This window comes from Trachymyrmex septentrionalis, unplaced genomic scaffold (assembly GCF_001594115.1).
Source record: "Trachymyrmex septentrionalis isolate Tsep2-gDNA-1 unplaced genomic scaffold, Tsep1.0 scaffold9, whole genome shotgun sequence".
NCBI classification, from domain to species: domain Eukaryota; kingdom Metazoa; phylum Arthropoda; class Insecta; order Hymenoptera; family Formicidae; genus Trachymyrmex; species Trachymyrmex septentrionalis.
In genome coordinates, this window is record NW_017306091.1 from 1,536,730 (window position 1) to 1,558,556 (window position 21,827).

The 21,827-nt window shown below is 31.3% G+C and overlaps 3 protein-coding genes across 4 annotated transcripts; 2 read left to right on the forward strand and 1 right to left on the reverse strand.

The window, feature by feature from the left end:
• Window positions 1-618: 618 nt before the first annotated feature.
• On the forward strand, window positions 619-2,006 carry LOC108755685 (mediator of RNA polymerase II transcription subunit 11). The gene is made up of 3 exons (XM_018498843.1): window positions 619-985; window positions 1,539-1,679; window positions 1,751-2,006. The coding sequence occupies exons 1-3, from the start codon at window positions 910-912 to the stop codon at window positions 1,870-1,872; spliced, it is 339 nt and encodes a 112-aa protein (XP_018354345.1). The 5' UTR covers window positions 619-909; the 3' UTR covers window positions 1,873-2,006.
• A 396-nt stretch (window positions 2,007-2,402) lies between these two features.
• On the reverse strand, window positions 2,403-7,923 carry LOC108755656 (rho guanine nucleotide exchange factor 7-like). The gene is made up of 12 exons (XM_018498787.1): window positions 7,541-7,923; window positions 7,265-7,391; window positions 6,931-7,108; window positions 6,637-6,852; window positions 6,078-6,276; window positions 5,758-5,985; window positions 5,598-5,676; window positions 5,287-5,405; window positions 3,350-3,530; window positions 3,170-3,271; window positions 3,003-3,087; window positions 2,403-2,678 (listed from the first exon to the last, which is right to left on the reverse strand). Exons 1-12 carry the CDS (start codon window positions 7,622-7,624, stop codon window positions 2,525-2,527), a joined length of 1,752 nt encoding a protein of 583 aa, XP_018354289.1. The 5' UTR covers window positions 7,625-7,923; the 3' UTR covers window positions 2,403-2,524.
• Window positions 7,924-13,646: 5,723 nt separating this feature from the next.
• LOC108755669 lies at window positions 13,647-20,165 on the forward strand. 2 transcript variants are annotated; one of them, XM_018498809.1, is made up of 7 exons: window positions 13,647-14,164; window positions 14,978-15,225; window positions 16,207-16,529; window positions 16,923-17,166; window positions 17,530-17,810; window positions 19,260-19,537; window positions 19,756-20,165. In XM_018498809.1, the coding sequence occupies exons 1-6, from the start codon at window positions 14,035-14,037 to the stop codon at window positions 19,495-19,497; spliced, it is 1,464 nt and encodes a 487-aa protein (XP_018354311.1). In that variant the 5' UTR covers window positions 13,647-14,034; the 3' UTR covers window positions 19,498-19,537; window positions 19,756-20,165. The 2 variants fall into 2 exon arrangements, with proteins under 2 accessions (XP_018354311.1, XP_018354309.1); XM_018498807.1 differs by having other exon boundaries at window positions 19,260-20,165.
• The last annotated feature ends 1,662 nt before the right edge of the window (window positions 20,166-21,827 follow it).

A 21,827-nucleotide genomic window follows, 5' to 3' on the forward strand; every position in this document is an offset into this window, starting at 1 on the left:
ACAATTCAACGTTCGTAAAATTTACGCGCGTCCACTCCGCCATGTTGCTTTCTTTTGTTTGGAGAGAACTTGATTTCGACACGCATGCGTAGAGAATCCGAAACCCTCTAGTGTCCTCTAGCGCCAGCTTCCAACAATATCAGACATGTCATCTACTTCGTGTTTCTGTAAAATTTAAGTGAGAGTAAGAAACTAATAATACGATAGTAATTTCATGATTTATTAGTTTCATAAACATGTACATATGTTTAATAATACTCGATTTTTATTTAAAACTGTGATTTTAATGTTATCATCCGAGTTTGATTATCAATAGAGTGATAACTGAAAAAGAGATAAGAGAAAAAATTGTAATTTTTCGGCAATAAGATATTAGCATTAAAAGTATGCATACTTATTTATACAGCATTGGTATGATAAAAAGTCACGAATTTAATAATGTATTATTTAAATATTTATATTAATAGTCATAAATAAATAAAAAAACCCCGGACCGAGTCACGAAAATTTGCCCAGGGCCGACGATCTTTAATAGTATCTCATCGGTATCGCAGATGACGCAGGTAGTCATAATTTAGGCTGATTTAGACCGTTTAGACCATTAGACTGTTCAGAAGTTCAGATAGGTTCAGTCACACAGCAAGATCTGATTTGATCTGATTGAGTTTAATGTTGATAAATCAAACAGGTTGTGTTTAGATTACTATTCTTATTTCGTTCTAATCAGTCCTGCATTTTAATTTATCATTATTCGATATCATTCGCTGTTCAACGTTTTTCAATATTTTCTTACTGTGACTAAATCAAATTGGGTTAAGATATGAGTAAAATTCACTGAAGGATCAAGACAGGAGTGTTACGTGGAATTTCTTGAATTAAAGATAACTGCAGTTATAAATAAAAATCACAATGACGCCGCCGATGGAAAGGATCCAGATTTTGGAGACTATCGAGAAAGACATCGTAGTGTGTTTACAAAGTGCAGGTAATTGTCAAATGTTTTTATGATTTACTTATGCCCATATCCATCAATATAGATTAACTTTAATCTCGGTTCAACTTATTCTTCGTCTTTTTCTAATCGTTAGAATTAGACACAGAGTAATTCGAACCGAGATTAAAATTAATTTATATTAGTGGAAAAACATTGAAGAGCTTTCCAGAGAGACCAAGAAACACATATCCACAATCATTCATTACAAGAATCATTCTGCATTTGTTTCTCACTGAATATAAGATAATATGTCTCCTATTAGAGAGTTCCCATAGCGGGTGCTTTTCATTTGATGATACAAATCGACTCAAGTATTGTTCTGTCTTTGTTATTTACTGGAATGTTAAGAAAGATAGAATGATGTTTGTATTGACTTGTGTTACTAAATGGAAAACCTAGTACGAATTCCTGGTATATTAAAATAGTGTACTTGCACCAAACATACGAAACAAAGCTGAATACATAAAGATGTGAATACTAGAAGCAAGGATATTTGATACACAAGATGTATGTACTTTGCAAGATGTGCTTTTATGTTATACAGGACAAGCTTGTATGGAACTGAGCAAGGAAAAATCAAGCTTGAAGCAAGCAGAGTCGCAAACGCATCAATTCTTGAAAACTCTAGGACAATTGGAATCTAAATTAAGTGAACAGATTAATTATCTCACGCAAGTTTCTACTGGTATGTATTTATTTAACAATATTATGACCATATCCCTTTCAATGTACCTTTTTAATAAATATTTCTCACAGGCCAACCACATGAAGGTTCTGGATATGCAAGTCAAAAGGTACTGCAAATGGCGTGGCACAGATTGGAACACGCGCGAAGTAGAGTTAATGAATTGGAACGTATAAAGAACAAGCTACGATAAGTACATAATATTCTTCAATTCAAAATATATATTGTAAAGACGAGTAATATTACATTAATGTTGCTTGTGACAACTTATCTAACAAATTATAATAAAATTACATACTTTTATCAATTAGAACTTTTCTTATCATCCTGTTTACATCACAGTAGTCATCGTAAATAAAAACAAATTTGTAATAACCACTTTTATTTTAAACTATATATAAACTATTTTATGACCAATAAAATTGGCTGCGCTCATCAAAAAAGTAATCTGGTAAATATTTTATGCTGATTAAATTATATTTTTAGATTTTGAAATAGTTCTATCTTAATTATTTAAAACTATTATGCAATCAGCGCAAAGTATTTGAAGTTGCTTTTTTGCTGAACGCAACAAATATGAATCTTATAATACAATTTTTTAAATATATTTTTATTGCGAGTGTACAACATGCTAAAAAAATACATAAATAATTTCTTTACATGCCTTTATCTTATATTTATCATATATATATGTATCATAAAAATAGTAAACTTTATGAAAACATTCCAACACGCGACATACATTATGCGTTTTATGATTAAAATTTGCACGTATGAAATGAGCATCGTAAAAAATTTGTTTTTGAACACTTCTTTCTTGTGATTCTTTGATGTTATCGATATCCTTATGCATCTATAACTCCCATGCTACGTTTTACCGTAGCAGCTAATGAGAGTCGTGATCTTCTCTCCTCGTCTAATTGTTTTGTTAGTAGCGACATTTGCGATTGTAAGTCAGTCATTTGATTCTTCAAGGTTTTAACTGTTTCCGATAATGTCCTGTGTATAAAAAGTACATTAATATATGTACACACTAATAATATACAATAATATTATATTAACAATTTTTTAAATAACATATGTATTGTGTATATATTATGTAATTTTTAACTTACAACATAATAATTAAAACAAGAATTTTAAAAACTCTATTTCTTTTTTATTTTTTAATTAATTTGACCAGTAACGTAATGATAAAGTATTTCTGGTACAAATTAATGCAATTTCTTATTTTTACAAAAATTATTAAATTTAAATATATTTGTTTCAAACTGAGAAAAATGTATTTTTTTCAAAATATTTTTCACAATATTTTATACTCACTTGTCATTACAATATTCCCAATTGCCTCTGTTATGTATTAATGATATCCTGTCCCGTGATTTTTGTGATTCATAATCTAGCATTGCTAAAAAATAAGCATAATAATTTCATCATAATATAAGAAATACTTTGAAAAGTTTCAATCGTTCTCAATTGTAGAAACTTACAATTAGACTCTCTAGAATGTACAGTAAATCTAGCATTGACAGAAAGACAATAACCTTCTATTACTTTCAATATAATCGCATCTTCTTCAAATTGTCGCTCATCTAATATAGAATATGCAATAGAAAATAAATTAAAAACTTCACATGTATGTTTGATACTTAATACTAAAGCAATCTTACTGCATGATCGTGGTGAGCGTGATGTATCTGTAGTAGTATCTAATTTTCCAAAATTCTTAAGAGAATATAGGGGAGGAGCAGGTCTTAGTGATGCAATACTCCAAGGTGTCTTAATCCCTGGAGATGTACAATGCTCCATCGCCGATCGTTGGTGCTTTCCGTTCAACTGATTGCTTGTCTGCTATAATATGTATGCACCATTTGTAATATTTCAATAATATCGCATAATTGCGATTGTTTCTATCATATACATGCACAGACTAAAAATTTATCTGTGTTCGAACGTTATTTATATTATAATTTATACATTTATACATTTTTTCTATTTGTTCTGCAGAGTCTACTTTTAGTATAAAAACATTTTTTAATGTAAAGATACAAGCTAGAAAAGAAAAATACTACGATTATAATTATTGAAGTGCACGACCTATTTGAAGACCAAAACTAGTATATTTAAGCTAACTAGAATCTTTTGCGAAGTGAATGATGACGATGGAATAAAAAATAAAGGCATACGCATAAAAATTGGTGATGTTTCTCGAGAGACTATTCTATGAAATGTAATGCATTGTGTTAGTAAAGCGACAGCTTACTTCACACAACATGGCTGTGAAATAAGAGCATACGACTTTTGGTAGAAAATGATAATTAGTAAAAACACCAGCATGGTTAAAAAAACTGAAATGATCAAAGGAACAGCCATGCCATGGAAGCTTGCCTTGTTCTGTGCATCCAACTATCGGGATAGATTTCTTGAGCCACCAATGAGCATATAATCCAGATGAATACACTTGATTTGTTGGCTCGTCATATTCCTCTATAATTGGCTGTATTGGACGAACTACACGTCTCCCGATTTTTTTAATTACGCACTGATGCGCATATGGTATCGGTTGCGTATACCTTTTCCCTTGTACATTTCCATAATTTATCAGAGGATGAACTAATACAGTCTCTTGAATTTTCTTCCCACTATTATCGTTAACATCGTTACCGACATCATTAGATCTCACAAGAGTTGGACATTCATCAATATTTTTAGACGAAGCCACCGAGTGAGCACTATCTCGAGGCGTAGAGCCAAATGGCGAAGAGCAAATACATTGATGTTCAAACTTATTCTCATCATTATCGCTTTCGCTATGAGATGTTCTTATAGGATCTGTATATTTAGTATGACTAGACGTATATGATTTGTAACAGGAATTAATTTCAGATGAACGTAAGTGATAACTCTCGGCCATTCCCGAATCTGAAGACCGTAAGCTAATATTTACACACGTTTCTCCAAATTCTTTCCCGATGTTATTATCGCAGTTATCATTCTGATTAGAATATTGAACTGGGATGTCTAAGTTTTTTGGATAAAACTCTTCGATAGCTCTCAAATATTTATAATCTACAGTCTGATCTCTATCATGTGAAATTTCCAAATGCTCCCGACAAAATTTATTACGTGTTTGAAAATTTGACGTATAAGACTTGCTTGACGCGAGCGGAACATTTGGTAGGACGTGACTCATAGCACCAGCCGGTAAACTCTTACTAGTCTCGAAGGTACATCGATTGTCGCAATCAACTCTCGGTGCGAAATTCGTGAGTGAAGAAGTGCTCGTTAATCCAACAGTACTAAGATCAGTATTATCTAACACATATCTAACGTCCAGTATTAACGAAGATTTACGCAATATTCGTGACTCCTCCTTCACATTACTTTCATCAAGTGTATCTGATGTCTCGGATCCTTCGCTAGTGTGAGTAGGAAAAATAGTGTAGGTCACGTTACACTTTCTCATTTTTACGTTAGTTAAATCTGGCCTCAGAATATACTGAATATATAATAATTTCTTCATCAATTCAGGATATATAACTTTTCTCCTCACGAGCTTCGCAAAGTATCTCGAGAGTCGAGCGTACGGAGGGTGATGATAACTCACACGAGGCGTGGTTGGTGATTTCAAGAGGCTAGTACACTGTTCTTGAATTAAGAGATCGATCCAACGCTGTCTCTCTTCTTTTGTAGTGCACAGTACAACAATGCTTTCAATCATTGGTCCTTAAAGCATACATATCGCATTCATTATTATATAATTATTTTAAGAAATAATTATTGCTCTCGTATGAACTTATAACAAAGAATTGATATATTTCCTTATTCCTAAGTTAACAAAATAACATTTCTTATTTATTTTGTGAGGTAGAATCTATCTCTCATGATATATTTGACATAAAACATTGATGGCCATACCAGTGATCTCCAGAGCATTTCTTATATCGTCTGTATCTTCAATGCCAGTTACATTAATGCCAGTTAATGGGAGTTTTCCCTACAAATAATCACAACATGAATTAAAATATTTATATATTGTGTTTTTAAAGCAATGTGACAGAGATGTTTCCAAATCTACCTCGTAAATAAAGGAACTCATCCTGGGACTGGTGCTAAGTACCAGCAGTGTGGTAGGAAATAAAACAAAGTATCTATCTCTACGATCTACACCAGTTGCTAGAGTAACAGATCCGACGTGAATAATCTCGCCTAGTGAATTTAATTCTTCACCTTCCCAACCTTTGATTCCACTAGTTAATATTTGGAGTGCTAATTCACGCTGCTTACGTATGGAAGCGCAATGATCCTACAAATAAAATGGATCAAATAAATTTAAATTTAATATCAATACCATTTTTTGTTCATATAATGAAGATGTAGAATGATGAATCATCATACCGCGATTTCTCTATACACTGTTATACTACGTTGAGTATCTCCTCTGTCGGGATGATTTTTTTCAGTGTATCTTTCTAATTCTTGAAGCATAGCAGAGTACTTATCTAGTCTTCGAAACGGTTTACTAAGACCAGTAGTTAATACTAATATACCAGGTGATATTGCTCCACTGCGTTCCATAAATTCATTTAATTCATCTCTAAAATAATAATACATGATTAATATATTTGCAATCGATTATTATCTTTCGGAAATCATAATACTATTTTAATAATCTACATTATTTTCCAGTAGGATTCCATATTGAATCACTGTGCTAAAACAATCATTTGTCAAACAAAAAATTCAAATTCGCTTCTTGAAATTGTCATTCTGTATATATTAGGAATTTTTAATGGAAAAATAATGGTAGTAGTAAAGTGAAATATGAACTTAATCGCAAAATAACCAAAAACAAATCATAATACTGCATCATCTCTTGAATAGCAAAAATTTTTACATAAACATCAAGACTCGATTTGTAGCAATCGAAAAAAAAAGATATATTTTTGAAAAGTACCTGTATCTATCTAATATGCAAACAGCTTGTGGATGATTATTACAATATGTAGTGTGAATAGACTTTAGCCTCAGTGCAATAGTTAGGAAAAGATTCCCTATTCTTGCAGAGAGTCCTTGCAAAACAGTTCCTTCCAAATTTGCTAATAAACATTGATGAGTCTCCAATACCTCGTGAATGTTACCAAGTAGCTGCTTATACTCATCTTTCTTCAGTCTAAGTATAATTCGAGATTTTTATCGTACAATATACGTAACACATTTTTTTTCTTCCATCTTATTAAACATGACTTACATAGTTGATGTTTCAAGAGGTTGTAGAAAATTATTCACTAGTCCTTGCAGTTCAGCTACATTCACTCTTTCAGAATCGACAATATCCTTTAATACTATATCACGATTAAGTTTTTGATGCGCAGGTGATTCTTGTGGACTCCTTTCTGGAGACGTCTTAATCGACGCATGACTACCATCTGTACATACATAATATATAAAATATATACAATTATTTTCGACCTTAAAGTATATTAAAGTATATATAGAATGTTAAAAGAACAAATTATAAATGGATTAAATTGTACATTACTTCAGCTATTAAAAAATTTAAACACATTCAAAAAATATCATACCTGGAGTTCTATACTCCTTGACATAATTCGAAGGGAACCAACCAGTCTTATCATGCAATGTGCCCTCCCACCAGCCTTCATCGTCCACTTGAGTTATCGTTATTACATCTCCTTTCTTAAAACACAACTAGAAAAAACAAAAACACTGCATACAGACACATACAAATGCATTTTTAGCAACTGTGACAGCACTGCTCCATATAAAAATGCGGTATTTAGAACAATCTTCGAAAGAGGGGAAAAAATTCCACGAAAGAGGAGAAGAATTCCACGTACTTCATCGTTATTCTTCCCTTTGAAGGAGAAAAGCGCCGTGACAAATTTTGGAGCATCGGGCTTCGACATAACTCTCGTATTCATTAATCATGAGACGTGGTAGAATATCGAGGTACTAATTCCGAAGTGACACCTTCAAGCATTGTTCTTTCACGAACAACACTCAGCCTTTGAAGCCTACATAAGTTCCTCGAGTGCGAAGATGTATCGACGAACCGTAATATTTTTAAGGAAAGTCCACTACGTCAGAAGTTCGAAAAACCGACCGACCTGGACAGACCCTCGTCACATGTTCCAGCAACACACTCTGGCGCTTGTTACGAAAAAAACTCGTCGAGCACCCATCATGCACAAATGTGGTAGTATCCGATCATACGGTAATGACATACACACGTGCGCAGAGCGTACGCGCACATGCGCGTATGCCAAAACTTGATAGACTTGTGTCTATAAATAAACACAACCACTGTGTCACGTGACCATAATTACGAACACATCCGCGGGGAGATACATCACCACGGCCGTGAGGATATTTTTTCACCGCATTCAGCTCACTGCTTCGAAAAGATGCGAGTGTATTATACTTATTACGAGCGCAAACGAAGGAATCGTTGGGAAAATGTTACGTCTACGGCGTTTATAGTACGTCAAGATTTAAATATTTCGTGTGTATGATTTTTTTATTTTATGAAATATGTCGATTTAAATCCCGCCATTTATTAAATTCCCTGATTACACACTTACATACATAATGATATTAGAATCATTTTAATGCTTAAGATGCTAATACGACAGTGTGATTGACTTATAACATCTTAAGACAGACTTAAATATGTATAAGAATCAACTATGAATACCGATTTATGACACTCATATCGAATGCAATGTTTCTGAGAAAATTTTTTGGAGAAACTGTTGTAAATATCATACATATAAAAATAAATTTCACGCGTCATACAACGAATTCGTACAGCGGAAAGCAAATACACTAGTCTGTTCTAGATATGAAACTTTAGGCTGAATTTCTTGCATGGTTTATCTTTTCTCTTTTCCTTTCCAACGGAGAGAAAAGGAAGAAAGATAAAGAGAAACGGAGAGAAGAGGAAGAAAGATGAATCATGCAAGAACTTTAGCTAAAAAGAACAGACCTCAGATATGAAACTGATGGCACGTGGAACTGCACTGCTTCGAATTTTTTCTTTCTTCTCTGACAGTATGAACTAATCAACCAATCGCTGAATGAAAAAGTACAGCGAGACTTGCAGTGGGTAAAGTTTTATTCAGATATAATTTCGCACCTGAACGTTTTAGAATGAAAGCTCTGAAAAGCAAAATCTCACTTTTAAAGATTGAAAATTGAGCTACTTTTTTTTCAAGATTGGTTTAGATTAATATTCTATGTTCTTAAAGGGTAAACTTGGTCTTATTCTTCTTTCTTTAATGATGTCACCTAATCCTCTCGAGTCTGCTTTTATTTTTATTTTTATAATTAAAGATACGTATATGTATAAATAAATAAATAAGGGTAGATACAATCCTTGCAAAATTCTTGCGAAATCGAGAATCATAATTGTCACCTCTTCAGTTTTTAATCGGAGACTTCGGCTTTTTAAACGAATCTCCGGCACAGACAGACAAAATCTCCAAAAGATCGAATCTGCAAATAATTTTAAAAGACAAAAACATAATTTTATTTTCACTATAAGACATATAAGCTCAGCATAAATAGGTACATAAAAAGTGTATAAAAAATTAATATTATAACGAGTTTGTATTAATCACTTAGATTATAAGCTTTCTGGCTCAGGCTTAATAAAATATATTAAAATAGTAAACATGTGACAAATATTAAAAATACGTTAAAACATTAAAATATTACGATAAAACGTCAAAATAAGATGTCTTTTTTACTCGTAGAAATAGTTACAAAATCAAATTTTTATAGAACTTTCTTAACTTAAACATATTAAAAGCTTCTTTGACTATATTAACTTAAAGTTATGAAAAAAATTAACAGCAAACTCGTAATAAGATCGTTACCTTCCATTCATAGTGGGTTTTGATAAAATCATATGTACATCTTTTTTTCTCTGTGTCGAATCATGCTTAACTAATAATCAATAAAAAAACAATAATAACAGAGTGAAGACGAAATAAACAATAATAAATATGTCACAATGTACCCCAAGAATTATTGTCATATACTGCCCTAAGAATACTTTCGTTACTGCCCAGAAAAAAATTGTTCATGCATGAATATGTATAAACGTAAAAAGGTAATTTCGCACTATTTGTTTTAGAAAAAAATCAAGTTTGAAGAAATGTAAAAAATTATTTATGTATAATTATATATAAAATTATGCATAAAAAATTATGAATATACAATTTTTTTTACATTTGTCCAAACTTGTTTTTTCCTAAAACAAACGTTACGAAAATTATCTCTTTAATTATTTTTTATGTTTTCACATTACTATTATTATTTCTATTACACTAAAAAGTAATTGTACAAAAGAAAGAAGGATGTATGAACATGTATGGACATATTTCATATACAATTACATGTTTATGCGTGTTTATTAGAAATGTGCAGGTACTCGAGAGTTCAGGTTCGGGTCGGGTCGAGAATTTTTTCCGGGATCGGGTCCGAATGTTTGTAATGTTTGGGTACCGTAAATTTCAGGTATCCGAATTTAAAATCAAGTAGTGATCATAGGTCTAGAAACTCTTTAAATGTGATGCTTCTTCATGATTTTCAATCGGATTTTCCACTTAAACTATAGCATAATTAATTAATTATTTGTAGTGTATGCGCGCGCGCGCGCGCGCGTGTGTGTGTGTGTGTGTGTGTGTAAATTGCCAAAATATATTATTTTACAATATAAACAAGAAGGAATCTTATTGGACCGTACATGTGAATACACAAGTAGAAATAAAGATTTACAACAGAATCGAAGAATTCTAACGGAAACATAAATTATTATTGCATATACTATAAATTATTATTGTATATATTGTTTTATGTCAAATTGGAATGGAGAAACTATAATTGAGTTACTTTTGTTGATATTAATTTTGTTTTCGTGACTGTAACAATGTTACCAGCATCAGAAAATAATCTTTTACTACTTGTTTGTGTAGCAGGAATAGCAAGGTACTGTCTTGCTGTCGTTGCTGCCAGTATTGGAAATTTTCACAAAATTACATTTCCACCAATCTATTCTATTGATATTTCGGGGAACAATTTTTTCCGAAGAATAAATTTGCATTTCTTCAATAATGCGGAAATGAAAAGAAGGTTGTTTTTTTGCGTGCTCAAGTCCTAATAATAGCACATACCTCTAAGGGTCTTCAGGACGTTTAAAGGACGTCCGTATGTCCTTCGAACATCCCAAGAACATCCTCAAGATGTATCCTGGATAAAGTGTTATTTGGGAGGTATCGTGAGAAAATTTCATTAATTTTGATTTCGATTGTCCTATGAAAGAAATTAAAATTTAAGAAATTATTTGGTTAGTAATTTATTTAAAAGCAATATTGAAGGAAAATATCGTCGTTTTGACGTGACATAGCCTGGACATTACTATTGTATCTTGATTTACATCTATCGTATTAGGAACTGTTTCTCTTCCTTGTGGACTTTTAAATTTAATTAATTAATTATACTATATATATAATTTAAGTGAAAACCCCGATTGAAAAATCATGAAGAAGCATTATATTTATGCCGTTAAAGAGTTTTTAGATCTATGAAAAATATATCTATGATAAATCTCAGTATCGGGTTTTTTTCTCGTCTTGTCTCGCTCGGATGCATCATTACAGTCCCGTCACTATGATTTTTCTCATAGACTTCTGAAACTTCATCAAAGTTACTTTTTTCGTGACACTTCTCTTGTGTGCAGATTAACGTTCGGCTGCTCTTGCTGCATTTTGAAAAAAAATTGCTGTCATATAATGCCCTTTCATAATGTGTTCCACCTTTCCCTACATTTAACATACAAAAAATATTTTTACTTTTCATGTTTCCATCCTAGAGGAAAAGTTATACGATCAACCCTCTGAACATTTTTTGAAGGTATGCGCTGTATGGGTGCAAAATAGTGAGAATAATAGGCTTTCTGGCATTCCAGAGTCACGTGAGATTACTCGAGCGGATCGGACGTGTGTCTCATCTCTCTTTGAGTGCTGCGTCACCTCAATCATATTTTTAAAAAGTATTTCTGGCTTTGACTGTGCAAGTGTATTATATTATTTACAGTCCCTTCATTCGTCCCTTCTGGACGCGTGTCTGTGCGGCACGGAAGTGCCGTATCTCGTTAATTCGTAATCAAGACAAAAATGGAAAACGCCTCTCAAACACTGTACGCCTACGTCACTTTTTCGTGCCACGGAATTTGATCCAGAAATCGGATGTACGAGAAATTATTACGAATATATATATACTGATGATCCAAAACTGAGGATCGAAACATTTATAATGAAGACATTTTTGTAAACTTCTAATAAAATAATTTCGCACATATATATATATAACTGGTGCTATAACTCGGCTCAAATCGGCATTTTACATATTGTATGATTTATGTACTAATTGCTAAATATATTTTAATCCATATATCCGAAATTTATCGTGTAGCTTTTCTCACATATTCTTTCGCCAAAAAACAAATAGTTTATACTAATTTGACAATATGTATAATGCCAAATATGTATAATTTAAACTGATGGCAACAGATCTTGCGAATTACTTGCAGAGCATGCGTTTCAGCTGCTACGCGCAACAGAAATTTATTTACCATCCGGAACAATGCTATTAATTATTAAGGTTGGAACGCAAACCGGATACGAAAGCTAATTATTTTGAGATTCAATCGAGCTTGAAAACAAAGTAAATCCCTCTTTTTGCATTGTTTTTTTAAGCGACTAAATAACAATATGATTTCTTTATGTGTGAAATTAATTAAAATTATAAAATATTATAAAAATATATTTTGAATTATCCTAATAAATTTATTAATTTTTAATTTTAACAATTTCATATTTTTCTTATAAATAATGGACACATATTTTGATAATATTGTACAATTTTTATAATTTTATATGAATATTGATTATATTAATTAGGAATTTATATAATAATATATTTACATAATTATTTCTTTACTCTATCAGTGAATATATTATATCGAATTTGCATAATAAACTAGTCAAGCTGTTACAGACCAGGATTTCGTGTTATTTAATTTACAGATTAAGTATTACTGTGAGAAATCTCTCTTTTATTCAAAAAAATGAAAATTGTTTAAAAAATCTATTTTGAATATAATATTCTGGAGACACAATATTTTTATAATAATTTTGGGGACATATTATTTTTTGTACGGAGAAAAAATATTATAGCTTATTCCTAGAACAAAATACATATTTAAATTTCGATGCTAGACGTTCCCAAAAAGTGGGAATAGTTTTTAAGACAAGTCTGTTGCAGAATAGAAATCTTAAATATTCCATGTCTACTTACTGCATCTGAAAAATTCATCATAGGGATTATCCATATTGCATCACAATGCAACGTATGTTGATGTTAAAGAGATGAAAAAAAAACTGGTTTTTTTACTTTAAAATAAAAAACTAAGTAAAAAACTAATTTTATTATTAAAAAAATGATTTTTTATCAAAATTCTGAAAAAAAGATATAAGCGTCTTTTTGAAACGATCTAATAAGAAATATAGCCTTAATCACTTAATCATTGTATTACATCTTGATTATTTACAGCTATATCTTTGTACAAAAATCTTTTGAATATATACTAAAACTGAATTCTAGTACAATAATGTAATATATTCCCCGAATAAAAAACTTTCAGGATTAAAATAAAAAATTGATTTTTACTGGGTTTTTTATTTAAGGTTTCTACTTTTTTTTAATATAACTCTATCTCTATTAAAGCGAGATTTCAAAATCGGACGAGTATAATATATAACAAGGGAGAAAGAGACGGATAAAAAGAAGAGAGGAAAGGCGTGGAGATAAAGCTATTGACCCTTGCTCTCTCAATGACCTGTCAGAGATATCGTTCCACTAAATTCACTGATGTGCCTTCTCAGTCAGTCGAACGCGTGCACACACGCCTTCGGAGTCGGTTAGGAGTTACATCGCACGTTCTCGTCCACTGATAAGCATTTTGCACTCTTGGCAGAAGAACACAAAGAAGAACTATTAGTGGTAGTTGAAGGGCGAAGCTTGTGATCACAAACTGATCGTAAAATTGATTGTGGAATTAATTAATATATTAATCCATTGATAAAATTCTGAAGTGAATGGTGGTGAGGGGTTTCCAATAGAGGAGTTACGACGGGAAACGATCAGAGGGGATCCCGACAAATTTATGATACGCGTTGATATTTTTTACGATAGCTTCTTTGTGGCAACATCGGGAGGGCCAGGTGTTAAATGATACATTAGTGTGTTTCTAAGAGGAAGTTAAAGGATGAACATGAGGTGCAAGACGCGATTAGAAATGCGAGTCTACGCGGTGGTCTTTTTGATAGTGTGCTGCTTCCTATGTTTTCCATGTGCAAGCGAGGAGCTAAAAGCGAACAATGCCTCAACTTCAATAGGTATGATATTTGATTATTTGATAGATGTGATTTTGTCAAAACCTAGTCTATGTATTTTTAAAATCGGTTTAAGTACAGCGCAATTGCATTAAACTTTTATTTCCTGGTCAAATGAATTTATAATTATTTAAATATATAAATTGTTTAAATATAATATAATTGAATTAACAGACAGGGGAGACTATAATTTTCCCAATCATTTCCTATTGAACTAATAATAATTAATAAATAATACTTCGTAAATAATTTCAATGCAATTTAATAAAGTTGTATATTATATATATATAGACAAACAACATAATATTTCTAATCACTTTTTCGCTCATTTTTATTTTCTAAATTGTTTAAACATTACTCAGTATATCAAACTGAAAATTATGCGAGTAAGAAACTATGTATGATTTAATTTCTTCGTTAATTATAATTTAAAAATTGACTGAAAAAAAAGAACTTTAAAAAACTAGTTTGTATAAGCTTTGAAAAATAATTGACGTACTTCACGCTGTTTGTTTCGCAATAATTAACTACGATATGCTTTTTCATATAAATAATTTACTCTTCTTGCGCAATGTATAGTTCAAGGGGCATCATATCAGACTGTTGTAAAATAAAGTTATTTCATTTCGCAAAATCTCAATAATTAATTCAATCAGCTTATATCTATAACAATAAATAAAAATGTTTTAATTTAATTTCATATAATTCAAAAACACTGTCATGAAATTGACTTTACAATACTATTTTTCTATATTTATTTACTTAATGTGTGTGTTGATTTAATTTATTAATTTAACAAGGTATAACTTATTTTAGATAAGAAAACGGTAGCTCAGATAGCTGCAGGCGAACAGCGATTAGGGGATCAAATTCGTGCTATTCTCAAACATTATCAGCAAGACGATCCGGTCGGGTTACCGGGCGCGCCGATACCAGATCCGATGCCAGTGCCGGATATGAAGCATTCCTTCTCCATAAATACGATAAATCTTAAAAAAATTAACGTTTATGGGCTGTCCAAGTTCCGTATCGAACATATAGAATCGGAACTGGCACGTATGCAGGTAAATTAGATCAAAACGTTAGCCGGAAAGTTAGAAAAAAACCAAAAAAATATTAGAAGTTGAAATTGATGCAACAATATTTCCTTTCCGCTCTTGATTAGATTCTAAAATATATATATATACATTTATATCCATATAACGACACATGTAGAAGATAAATCGCTGTGTTGCTATTGTTAATAGTTACTATAGTATTAGTAATAGTTATTAATATAATATTATGAACAGTTATATGAATAATTTAAAAATAATAAATGTTGATTAACATAATAATGATTTATAGTTAAAAATATCTATGTGAGTCATTACTTATATAGGATAATGAAGATTATAATATCGTAGATCAATCGATTCTTTATAAAAATAATAATGCAAAATAGAAACTCTATTGTTAAATTTTAATTGATATAATATTTAGTTAAAATTTTTAACTAATATTTCTTATGGTTAAAATGTTTTTAGTAAAGGAATCAAATATTTAATATGCGAATATTTTATATGTACGTTTGTGTGTGTGTGCGTGCGCGCGCGTGTTACGTAGAAAGTAAGATGCGCATCATATTTTAAACAGATGTAGCAGAAAGATGATAACGATACTGTGACTGTATAGTAATGGAAATAAGAAGTAAAATATGCTTTTCTAATAAAAAAAAATTTTTTTGCTAATTTATCTGAAAAATTTTTTAATTATTAATTTGCAAGGAAGGCGTTTTAAAACATAATTTACATTACATATTCTGTGTACAAAATATCTTATAGATTATGTATGTGTATATATTTTACATATTTTATTTTTTACATCTTTCTTTTGAAATCAAATATTTGTTTTTTTTTTTATTTATATTTACAATTTTCTCATATCACACATAGATTTATATTATATAATTAAATTTATCTTATATATATGCGCTTGTGATGTTTATTTTTGCAACTTTATTGTTTTTACTAGAAATATAAAATAAAAATAATTATCTTTTCGAGGTGTCTGTCGCAGTAAGGATTGACATTCTTGATGTTCGTGGATTATACACAATGACATCGTGGATTTCGAGGTCCGAAGGGGACTTTACGGTGAAGCTTACTGGCGTGAAAGTCGAAGGTATCGCCAGGCTAGAAGTGAGCACCGATGGCAAATTGCAAGCTCAGAACATCGATATGGATTTGACTTTCGATAAAATTGACCTGGACTTTAAGAATCTAGGATTCCTCGGTTCGGTGTTTCAAGGAGTCATCAATTCCGTCGGGAGCTTCATCTTTGACGGCATCAAACCATTCATACTGAAAGAAGTTAATACAAACATAAGGTGCAATTCTTTTAAAAAATGTTTCTTATCCTTTTAAATCGAAAACTATTTAAACAAATAAATAAACAAGATAAATAGATCAAGAGAAAGGAAAATAATAAGGAAAGTATTGTGTATGTATGAAGAATGAAAATAATAATTAATTCTTTAAAAACGACAATCGAAACTAATGCCGATTTTAATTTAAATTTTTTTATGACATTGTTTTTTTCAAATATCAATATCTATGCAGCTGTATAATTTAAATTACATATTTTTTTTTATAAAATTCCATGTATTTTAACAATAATAAATAAATTTTCTCTTTTTTCTTTTTAAAAAGAGAGAGAATTTATAATTTTTCGGCTTGTGTGTGTTTATATTTTTTTCTCAACAATACATGATATATTTCAGAGGCGAAGTGAATAAGCAAATATCACAATTACCGCAATACTTTCCGAATTCGATTTCACCCTTCGATATGGCGATCGCAGAAGCTCGAAAGCAGGTTTCTCAGATGGGCTATGATCCATACCAGCTAAAGGATTATACCCAAAGCGTCGGTATATTCACCATGACCTCGTCGCATACCTGGATCACCGGTCTAGCCAGTTTCTATCGCATGGGAAATATAACCATCACCATGGAGAACGGAACTGTAAGTGCAATTTTTTAAGAGATCTAATTAAGAGAGACTAGCATATTAACATATCTTCAATCGAAGAGTTCCAAGTGAGTCTAAAAATATTGCTGCAATAGGCATACGAAGAGTATCTATTTCGAAAAAATATAACATTTAGATGAGTTATAATTTAATTTAAAATAGATAAACGTCTACGAAATTGCTAAACGCAAAGCAACTGCATCGGCCATAATTGTGACCATCGTTGCGTAAACATTACATAAGGTACCACGTTTGTAAATCGTTACAGTGTACGGTTTTTGGATTTTGCACGTGCGTAGGTGACGCTTATCGCAGATTTAATTTGTATTTACATACATATACGGGCACCTTATATAGATATACGCGCTTCTGGATATCGGCACCCAGGAACTTGAGGGTAAGACGCATTGGGAGGTGAGCGTGATCGGCGGCTTCCTGTCGCGTGCCGGCACCGTGTCCTTCACCGTCCAATACTTTCGGGTTCAAGTGAAGCTAGCTCAGCCATTGGACACGCGAAAACGCGCTACATTAGAAGAACTGGAGCTCGAGTTGGGCAACATTCAAGCGAGATTCCACGGCGCTAGAACGCTCGATTATCTCGTGGAAGCGAGCGTTAATATACTACCGAACCTTTTAAGGTAAACCATACGTAATAGCCCCGGCCCGGCCTTGTAAAATATGCGTCTCGCATCGATTTCAAGGCGACGTCCGTAATCGGCGATTTTCTGACACGGATCTAATCACAATGAGCATTAAGAAACGTGTCTAACGCAATGAACAAAATTGTAGTATCCTTGATAATCTCGGAAAATTGTTAACGAACGTTTCGCTTAAATTCTCGAAATATTTGATTTGATATTAAATAATCTTATACTTGCGTTTTTTAGCTTCTCCAAAATTCTTTTAAGGTCATACTCGTATGTTACAATTAGAATCATTTAGGATTTAGAGAATTAATGTTAATTTAGGCTCAACTTATATTCTTTATCTTTTTCTTAAAAATAAAAACAGATGAAAAATAACTTGAATCGAAAAAAAAAATTTTAATTAATCTACATTGATGGAAAACAGGCTAAAAACCGGTTTTACTATTTCTGATTAACTTAATCAGTCGATTATTCCATTGAAATTGACCAATTGTATTTGTCGTTAAGCAAAATTGACCAATCACGGTTGACATTTAATTGATTGATTGAATTAATCAGAGATGATAAAATTGATTCTAACTATACAGGGTGTTAGTTAAGTATGTTGCCATACTCAGAGAGATTCTTTGGTTTATTTCAAGTAAAAAAGTCCATATAAACATGTGTCCTAAATGACTTAGTTTCTGAAATACAGGTGAATATTCGCAAATATTTGACGAAACAGTAAATTGCATTGGATATCTTCCTGCATAAATATGCTTTGCTTCACATGAGTTACCATTTGCACAATCGTAAACAAAGTCAAAGCCTCCTAGATCAGACTTAAATCCTTTGGATTATTTCCTTTGGGGGCATCTGAAAGCATTGATTTATACCACCCCAATTGAGAATAAGAATGATTTGAGGAATCGAATAGTTGCTTCATGCGAGGCAATACGTAACACACCTGGTATCTTTGAGCGTGTACATCAATCTTTGAGAAGAAGGCTCGATGGATGTATCATGTGCAAGGTGGACATTTTCAACTATTCATCTAATTGTTTTATTTCATCAGAAGAACTGAAGCCTGTTTTTGTTTTTCTATTTTTGACTAGTTTTTGACTAGTTCAAGCTGTATTTCTTTCAAATAAATAGATTATTACTACACGTTTAAATTTTTTTATTTCGGAAACTAAGCCGTTTAGAACACATGTTTATATGGACTTTTTTACTTGAAATAAACTCAAGAATCGCTCTATTGAGTATGACAACATACTTAATACCCTGTATATACTAATACCCTGTATATTTTTAGATTTTTTTATTAAACTCTCAAATATCAGATATTTAACTATGGAAAATACGATTCTGTGTCATATTTTATTTTATTTTTTTTTTTTACTCTTTTAAATACTCTTTATTTAAGTTTTTAACTGTGCCTTTTTATTCTTACTTTCATAGATATCAAATCATGGACGCAATCGAAGGACCATTAAAGAGACGTATACAAGAGGAGTTGGACAAGGTAGACATGGAGAAATTGATTGACGAGAAAATTCCGATGATCGAGGAACAGGCTAGATGGATGCAGGGTTTAGCACCCGCAGAGGAAACAATCTTGGAGGAACCACTACCACCGAATAGTCAAGACGATCAAACGCCATTCTCTGAGAGTGAGGAAGAACGAGGACCGTCGTAAGAAAGGCATTCATAGATCACAATCGAACATTTATTCAAACGTTTGACTCAGACCTGTCCAATTTGAGCTCCGGAGCCAAAACGCAAAGCTATCGACTCAAAAAAATTCAATGTGAGTAAGATTTCAGGAACTGTAAAGTGTTGATATGCATCTAAGTGACGTTTATCAACACTTTATAGTTCTAATCTTACTAACATTAAATTTTTTTACGTCGATAACTTTGCGTTTTGGCTCCAAAGCTCAAATTGGACAGGTCTGGTTTAACTCCATTTTAGAGGGCCAATAATTCGGGACAAACTCCTTTATAATGTAAACACGTATTGTATATTATGCGTGATATATGCGCATGTATTTTAATGTATAATGTACATATACATGTGCATTCTAATTTTTTAAACATTCTGTATCACGCGATGGAACTTCTACTTGCCATTTATAAATGGAATTTTGTCATGAATGTCGAATTGTCTAATAGCAGCTTTGCAACATAAAAGAAATGAAAAATATATGTATACGACTTCGTGATATATTTGGCATAGATGGATAATTCAATTTGGCTAAATTGAGAAAATATTTATTGCAACCTATTTTTTTTTATGTGCACAGATTTTGGCGTACCATGAGTGGTATTATTAGAATTTAAATACTTAACAGCATAAATGCGTTTTTAAGAAAAAAATATTTAAACTTGAAATATGAAGCGCCTTACCTGTCCGAGTGTTAAGATGTTGAACTATAATATACACTCATTTAAATTAAATTAATTTTCAGAAATATTGATTGAATTAATTATCAAAAAAATATTGGTTTTTAATCAAACTTATGTATATTATAATATAAATATTTGTCAAATTTACAACTGTAGTATGCAAATTAAATAATATAATTGCAACTTTATTAAAATTATATAAAATTACACATTCAAAAATGATTGTTTAAGTAAAATATTGAAATTAAATTTTTGTTAAAAAAAACATTACTAGTATTATTAGCAACAAATAATTATAATTAAAGCAAATAATTTATAAGAGCTATATAAATTTAATGGTAATTATTATAATTATTATAATTATTATAATTTAATGGCAATTATTCAATGACAATAATGATAGCACGATACAAAATTAAATTGATATTAAACCTTTATTAAAGAAAATATTATTAGCAAAATATTATATTTAGCTTAATACAAAGCGAATAAAATTACAAACTGTGCGAAAAGTATCGCAAGAATAAAATCGTTTGAATGTGAAATACATATTTATTATTATTATTATATATGCGTTTAATTGAACTTGAACATAATTGCAACCGTTTGACTAATACGAATATAAAGTGCATTACATAATATCTCGTCTATAATTCTAGCTTCTTGACTGTGACGCGAGTAATTATAATACCGAGTGATTTACCTATATCATTCATACATATTTTATGTAACTCACATTCCTTGCCAAAAAGAAGTGTTACGTAAACAACCTATAAGTACAAACTCTAAATCGAATTGTCAAGCTAACGATAACACGAATAAATTAAATGAACGATTACATAAGAGCAACAAGCTGTACAGAACATACGCAATAGCAGTTGTTACATTTTAATAGCGAGTCACGGCGGCATGAACCATTCGAAACTAATCGCCGAGACGAACCCGAATGATGTAATGTCTATAGTTTAACAGCGTCGTAAAGCTTCATAATATGCTGTTGTCCGCATTCGTGTCTTTTACAGCTATGAGAAAATAATTAATACAATGCAACTGTACATGCATGTTTTTATACAATTTTCTAATTATGGTTCATTACGCTACGTATTAAAGTCATCCAAACTTGCGAAGAATGAGTCACGGTCGTAATTATCGAATCGATCTATTAATTTCCGCTCTCGGAACGTCTTATATGCAATCGAATGTGAATGTCTATTTTGAATATAACAGAATACAAATCTAACTCTGCAATCTTTTTTTATGTTTAAACTGTGGCGTAAATAACGATCGTGACTCCTCCCTTGCTGACATACAGACCGCAATGCTAATACATTTATATATATAACATATATATATATATATGTGTGTGTGTGTGTGTATATGTATATACAGGGTGTCCTGAAATTTATAAATCGATTAAAATATCGTAGTGAAAAACTTTTCAAAAAATTAAACACTGAAATGCGTGCTTACTAATATTACAACACAATTCATGGACAGCTGGTGGGCGACTAAACGTAATTTGTAATTGGCTGTATTTGAATCCTTATATCTCAAAAACTACTGCTTCAAATAAAAATATACATATAACTTTTTTTACTTAATTTTTCGATATCTGTCTTGC